The following is a 7,411-nucleotide window of genomic DNA, read 5'->3' on the forward strand; positions in this document are numbered from 1 at the left end:
GATAGGCACATCACTGCGTCCAGGGCCACATAAAGTCTCATCAGATCTACAAAGGTCCGCAAGTGGTCAAGTGGATCTGTGACTCCGTCATATGCTTCTATCATGGGCTGTTTGAAGCCTTTAGATAAGGGGACCGCCATGATCTCAAGTGCAAACGGGTTTTCCTCCAAAACCATCTGCCTCCGCTTATCCTTCCTCTTGGATAGTGCATCATCTATCTTCTGAGTCATGAGTTCTTCCATCTTTTGTTCCAGGTCTACCATGGCTTGCGGGAGCTGCTAAGCTACGACCACTGGAACCCTCAAATCTCCCGTCGCCTGCTGAGCGATGGGTGGAACTACCGCGGGTGGCGCTTGAGGCAGCTGCTGGTTTGTCACTTCTGTCGATCTCAATGGGAGGACCGTGGCTCTCTGCGACTGGTTTTGTAAGAGCGTCATCATTGTTGCCAACTGAGTCTCCAAAGCACTGAATTGACTCTGCGTCACATATTGCGGGTGCGGCTGTGGTTCGTGACCCCTCGCAACTGACTCCGACTCCGTCTCCGCCGTATTCCCAACCAAACGAGTATCACTCCTTGTTCATCTTCTCGACATAGCTTTTTAGTTCAAATATTTCCCACAAACGGCGCCAATGAAATGGTTAAGGAAAGAACCTCCGTGCCCTCCTGGCGGTGTAAGGTGCTTTCGCCGTTCCGATGACCAATTGTTATCTGCAAAAGTGAGGTCGGGGCTTTCTCCCCCGTTCTACCTCCGGTGTGAGAATCAGTAGGTGCGTTAGGAGAAAATAAATTCGGAATTCAGATAGCTAAAAAATATGCAATCATCCATACCTGTATAGCCCTTGGGAGATATTTATAGACGTCAGAAGCCGAGTGAGAGCCGGGTGGCTGTGGTGCCATGTGTCCCACGTTGGCCTTCCCATTATCCCCACGTTCTGTGTGGGGGGTCTTAACTACCCCACAGAGGTTGTGTTCGTGGTGACTGCCATGTAACCTTGTTAATTCATCAGAGATTTTGAAACTAAGTGTTGAGATGACCTTATAGGTAATTCCATGCCGGTCGCTGGTCTTGCATAGAGGTAGAGCACTCCGGGGGGGTCAACGGTCTCTCGTAGAGGTAGAGCGCCCCCAGGGGGTCGATGATCTCTCGTAAAGGTAGAGCCCTCGAGAGGGATCGATGGTCTCGCATAGAGGTGGAGCACCTTGGGAGGGATTGATGGTCTCGCGTAGAGGTAGATGCACCCCGGGGGGTTGATGGTCTCTTGTAGAGGTAGACGCACCCCGGGGGGTTGATGACTTCGCATTGGCGTGTCATGACTTACATTGCCTATTTTTGAAAGCGATTTCTTATGTTAACTGATATGAGTTTCAATCTATACAGCCTCCGCCATTCATGTGATGCTTTCTTGAGGAAGAAAAAAAAGAAAGATAAAGACTACCTTCATGGACATTCACTTCACTCTATGAATTTGCTATTGAAAAGGGCAGTTAATTTTGTCTTTATGGTTGGTCTTACTTTGACTACTGAAGAAATTTTTTTAAGAAGGCACCTCAGCCTTTCACTATATATTCAACAGAGCAAATGCTGATTGTAGTCAGTAATTCATATTCTTAACATGTTCATGCATGCAATGGAACTATATTCTTTACTTCTCTAAATGTTTTTGTTAGTGTTTTGAAGCTATAGGTGCATGATTGCATCTCCTTTTTATATGCATGCAGCCATGTGATAGCGAACAAATTCAAAAGATTTTGCTGAAAAGTCTATGGGCATGCCTATTATTGGTTATGCATGTACATATAAAAAGAAAGTTTTATTTATGTCAATAAAGTTTTAGACATCAATATATTGTTAGTTTTCTATGTTTATTTGGATAAATGAGTCATATGCAATGTCGATAACAGAGAAGCGATTACTTGATAATCTTATATTTTGAGACCCCGTTTGAGGTTTCGATATATTGTTGTACGCTAGGAGTAGTTGAAGTATCTTTAGTTGTAATATTTGGGATGGAGCTCAAAGTTGCTGATGTAGAACACAATTGAACTAGAACAAGACTTTTGGAAGAAGAGGAAGGAAAGAAGGAGAAAGGGGAGAAGATTCAGATGAAAAGTGATGAAGCGAGAGAGAGAGAGAGGAAATAATCAAGTCTAATTATTATAGTGCATAAGCTCCTAGTATGTATGTATGTATTTATTTATTAAACAAATCTAATTTAAGAAGAAAATAAAATACTTGAAAGCTATTCAAATAAACCCTAATTACTTTTCCTAAAATAACAATCTAAACTTGGAAAATCTGTCTAATAAAATTCCATATGTTGCATTTGAAACATCTTTAAAAATAATATGACATGTCATGAACTGCAACAAATTTATGGGATAATGGTTTAGCCTACACGTAAATGGTTATCTTAATCATTTAATGAATAAAGTGGTAAATCAAATATCAATATCAGAGAAATATCACAGGCCCACAGGTATTGAAGTCTTTGAATTTGGTATTATTTAAGACTTCCATAAATTCACAGTACTTTTACTCCCCGTGCGTTCGAAGTTTGAATCTAAAGTTTAATTGACCTTGGTTAATTCGATTGAGAAATAGTCTTCATTGCATTGATTTAGGCATTTTTCTTATACAGTAGTTCGTAGTTTTTTGTATCTGAATATTGTCGTCCTTCCTCTTTTGAGGATACTTGCCTTGTTGTCTCTGCTCTCATTCCAGCTTTGGATTCCTTTGCTTTTTGCTATGGCGCTTAATGTAACTTTTCACATTCCCCCTCAATCATAAACTCTACTAGAAAGGGAGCGCAAGTTCCTTGTTTTTTGAATGACAATATTGTCCCTCTATTGTTATGGGGTGTTCTTTTCCCCTGGAACGAGAAAATTCTCTTAACCTTTGTGCTTGGACCTTGACTGGTTGCTCCTTACATAATCAAGTGCATAATTATAGAGAACTATTTTTGGTATTTTGAAGAATCTTATGAATCGAGTTTTTCATTTAACAAGGAGACTGATGAACTATCGGTTTGTCTCAATTTTTGTCGAAATCTCTCTTGATGGCAATACTATTATTTTCTTGCATTTAAATAGTTTTGGAAGAGCATTTCAATTCAATTTTCACTGAATATGTGAGCATGTGGAAGGAGAGACAATAATTGGATTTCTATGTAGTAGCGTGTATTTGCATGTGTTCCTAGTGAATCAATTAAGCTTTAGCAAGATAGCAGATTACAGAACAACTTATGATGTGCTGTTTAGGATGAATCTCGATAAAATGATTTGAACCACTTATTCTAAAATGGCCATTTTCCCCTCTTTTATCCAATGCTGAATCGACGACCAATGTCTTATGTAAGTCTGAAGATTTTTATGAAATATTCTGTGATGCAAATGTTTGAACCATAATATAGGGGTTGTTTGACAAGGATTTTGATAAAAGTTGATGAAATGTATGGTTGAAAAGTTGATGAAATGTGTGGTTGAAAAGTTGTGGGGCACCTATGAAATGTGTGGTTAAAATTAATTTTTAACTTTGACCTCAACTTTTTAGCTACTTTTAAAGCTTCACCAAACAAGCATTTAACATTAAAAGGTTTGTTAGAACATAATGACTCAAATGGAAATTGGCTAGAATAGTATTTTTGTTAGTGGTAATTTCTGTTTGAATGATATGGCGAGGTAGATATATCCCATCAATTTATTTTCTTTCAGGTTGTATACATGCCAGACATGCTTCGTGCTTTGTGTTTAGATTTTTTAACAACATGCTTATCAAAATTGTTGCATTTTGCTGTTTCTATGCTAATGTAATTTCTAATCGAAGATCAAATTATCATTTATGGGCTGCTAAACATTTAAGAAACGTAAACTATGTCGGGAGACAGAATATGTTATTCTCAGTTGAGGTTGAATATTAATTCCAAAATTTGAAATGCCTTATATTTCCAGACATTGTTTGTAATTTGAATCACTGTTGTTCTTAGTAATAAATCTTAGCATTTGATTGAATTTAAAAAAAATGTGGCCTCCATCTATACAACCTCCAACATGCATGTGATGTTTTCTTGAGAAAAGACGCAGACTGGCCTTTATGGCTGTTATTATGCACTTGACTCCACTGACGTGCAATTGAAATGGACAACTAAGTTTGCCTTCACGGTTGTCCTTACTTTAATTTATTGAACAATTCTAATATTTTACTTTAATTTATTAAAGAATTTTTTTTTATATATATATATATATATATATATATATAGAGCAAATGTAAAGGCTGATTCCTGCTGTAATCTATTTCTTAAGTATGTTCATGCATGCAATGGAAGGGTAGTTCTTTACTTAGGTGTTTTTGTTAGTGTATCTTGAAGTTTGTAAATGCATATCCCTTGTTTGTATGCATCGGCCATTGTGATAAAGACAGATTTATGAGAGATTTTGCTGAAAAACCAACGGGCAATCACTATTATTGTATATGCATATAATAAACCAAAGTTGTATTTGTTTCAATAAAGTTTTTAGATGTGAAGATATCATTAGTTTTCTATGTTGCTTTGGATGTATAAGCAATGTACAATACAATGTTTACTTCCTTTGAATGAAATGTTGATAACAGAGTAACCTTATATTTTGAGTCCTCATTTCAATATATTGTTGGACTTACTTTTACTAACTCTGCCTTCGAAGATTGGAAGTTAGACTGGTTAATTGAATGGAAAAATAATCTTCGTTGCATTGATTTATGCAATTTTTTTTTAATTGAATGGAAAAATAGTCTTCGTTGCATTGATTTATGCATTATTCTTTTGTAGTGGTTTGTAGTTTTTTGAATATGAACATCATTTTCCTTTTCTTTATGAGAAAGCTTGACATGCTGCTTCTGCTCTCATTCAGGCATTGGGAATTTCTTGTATTCTGCTGCCATCTTTGTTTACCTATTTGTATTCCATCTCAACACTACTAATTCACAAGTCCCTAGTTTTTTGAATGATAATATTTGCATTCTAATCTCATCAGGTGATAACTTTTTGTATTTGGAAGGAGAATATTTTCCTATCCTTGAGTTGCACTGACCTTCACTTGTCTCTCCGCGGATAATTATGTGCGTAATAATAGAGGACTATTTATGAGTCATGGGAAATATATCCAATCAGCTGAATTTTGAGTCCATGGAGACTCATGTAAGTAGAAGCAATAAGGGTTCAATCCTAAAACATGATAGGCCAAGGACTCTTAAAAGGTTTGAAGGTTAATTTGCAAGTTTTGACAAATTGTTGGTGCCCCTTAATGGAAAGTGACTTTTGGATATAAATCTTCCCAATTCTTAAGGTTGTGTTAGGACATAATGGAAATGAGGAACGAGTGGAAAGTTATGAAGAGGAAAAGAAGGCTGTTGTGGATGTAAATATCCTGTTCTTCCTGATGCTTTATATTTTGTGTCTTTGTGTGGCTTATGTTTTCGTTATCTCATCTTACACTTTGACCTAAAATGTCTTGCTCCTTCTTCTTGTTAGAGGAATCAAGAGCTAATGAAAAAACAAGAGTTGCAGCAGAAAAAGTTCAAAGCAAATGAAGAAAGGTATGTCCTTCTCTTTCTCCATTTACATGTAAATTTAAATCCTTGGGGTTTTTGAATGATGTGACTTCAATATTTCATATCTATTAACATTATACATGAAAGGCTATTCAGTTATTTTGTAGTTATTCCTACTAAGACGATGTTTATTCTGTACATTCCAGTAGGCTTCTCTTCTCGCGATTCTTTAAATTTCTTTAATCTGCGCAAATTTTATATAAATGTAATGGCATGATGAAGTGCTTTTAATACAAATTAGGAAAGCATCACTGAATAATTTCAATTTCTTGAAATTAATTGGACTTAGCCAATCCAAGCTTATTGAGTTGATAAATTGGTTTCTCAATATATAGGGAAAGACTCTCTCTCAAGTCTGAGGAGGAAAAAGTAGCAGATCCACAAGAGCAGGTCTGGGTTCTATATCTCTGACAGTTGCATTGACTTCTTTAGACCTTGATTACATTAGCATACTGTACGCTGATTGCAGTTTAGCCACTTAAAAATTGTAACCTTTTGCGGCTTTGCCTGCAGATTAGAGACTTGAAAATTTATGTTGAAGCCCAGCGAATGGTCGCAAACATGAAAGATTCAGACAGCATTAAGGGAGGGACTGTTTTGCCTGTAGAATCAGATCAATCATCTTCAAGCAACCGAAAATGACAAACAAAGACAGGTCAACGACGCAAGTAAAAATAAGCGTCTCTTCAAGATTACATTTGCCAATATAAATAATGGATATGGTGCTTTTGCTGTGCATACCCGTCTTTCGTTCAAAGACGAAAATCCGGAGGTTAGTGTGGAAGGAGGAGTACCTCTTACTCTTGATTTCACTGTGACTAGAGAATTGACGTTGAAATATTACTGTTCTTCCATTTCTTGTGAATCAATAATGTTTTAAATTCAGAGTTGCCCAGTCATGGATAATGTGGATGATAATGTAAATTTATATATGCTGAGGTTAGAAATGATTAACCACCCAAATCAAAGCATGATTGCAATAATTTGTTTATTATGTTGTAGCCAATTCAGAATCAAGCAATCATGTGTGTGTCTGTATTTACTATTTCTTATGCTTCCATTAGTTCAACATTTGCTGTCTTTGAGTTCAAAATTCTTTTGGCATATAAAACTTGTAGTTAGGTTCGAACTACCATTAGTTCAGCATATGGTATATCAGAAAAAAATATATGTAAAAATTTGTAGTTCCAACATATATTAATTAAGTTTTTTTAATCTGTGTAAAAATAAAAACAAATTTATCTTTATGGAACGAAGGGAGTTGGTTTTTGGTATCTTTTGTACCTAATCTTTTTTATATGTTACTAGTGTACCATCAACCTTTTTTTTTTATTTTTTTTTGGGGCATGAGACATCTAAGATCTTTCAAAAATGTTGCAAAATTCATCCTTCTACCATTTTGACCAAGTAATGAATTTGTCCTCTCTTTATGTAAATTTATATACGAAGAACTTGTTCGGAAGAAAATCTCACTTATAAATGCCCTTGCCAAATACAAAATAGTAATAGTAACAAATGGGAGTGGAGAATTGGAATCGAATTATATTTGGTCAGATGAAATTATTTGAATAGAGATGGATCTAGAATACAACTTTGAAAAGAATTGTTTTAATTTTTTGCTCTTATAATAATAATAATAATAGTGGCGGCGGCGGCTGGTGTTTAGGTGGGGGATTGTGGGGGTGGATTGCGTTGGGTTGGAGAATGGAATGAGTGGAGAAGGCAACTTATTTATTTATTTAGAAAACATAGGACTTGGACTGCAATTCTCATTTTACGTGGCCAAAATGGTGGAAAGATGAGTTTTGTTACATTTTCAAAAG

General features: G+C 36.0%; 1 protein-coding gene across 3 annotated transcripts in view; it reads left to right on the top strand.

The window, feature by feature from the left end:
- The window catches only part of LOC111407980, a 27,319-nt gene extending 20,602 nt beyond the window's left edge, over positions 1-6,717 (top strand). The window contains exons 2-6 of one of the 3 annotated variants that reach the window (XM_023037718.1): positions 5,012-5,234; positions 5,324-5,395; positions 5,509-5,573; positions 5,924-5,978; positions 6,102-6,717. In XM_023037718.1, coding sequence (XP_022893486.1) covers positions 5,524-5,573; positions 5,924-5,978; positions 6,102-6,230 — 234 coding nt within the window. In that variant the 5' untranslated portion in view covers positions 5,012-5,234; positions 5,324-5,395; positions 5,509-5,523 and the 3' untranslated portion in view covers positions 6,231-6,717. Of the gene's footprint in view, positions 1-5,011; positions 5,396-5,508; positions 5,574-5,923; positions 5,979-6,101 lie in introns of all 3 variants that reach the window. The other 2 variants (XM_023037717.1, XM_023037716.1) reach the window with 2 other exon arrangements.
- Positions 6,718-7,411: the final 694 nt, after the last annotated feature.

This window comes from Olea europaea, chromosome 13, assembly GCF_002742605.1.
Source record: "Olea europaea var. sylvestris chromosome 13, O_europaea_v1, whole genome shotgun sequence".
Classification (NCBI taxonomy): domain Eukaryota; kingdom Viridiplantae; phylum Streptophyta; class Magnoliopsida; order Lamiales; family Oleaceae; genus Olea; species Olea europaea.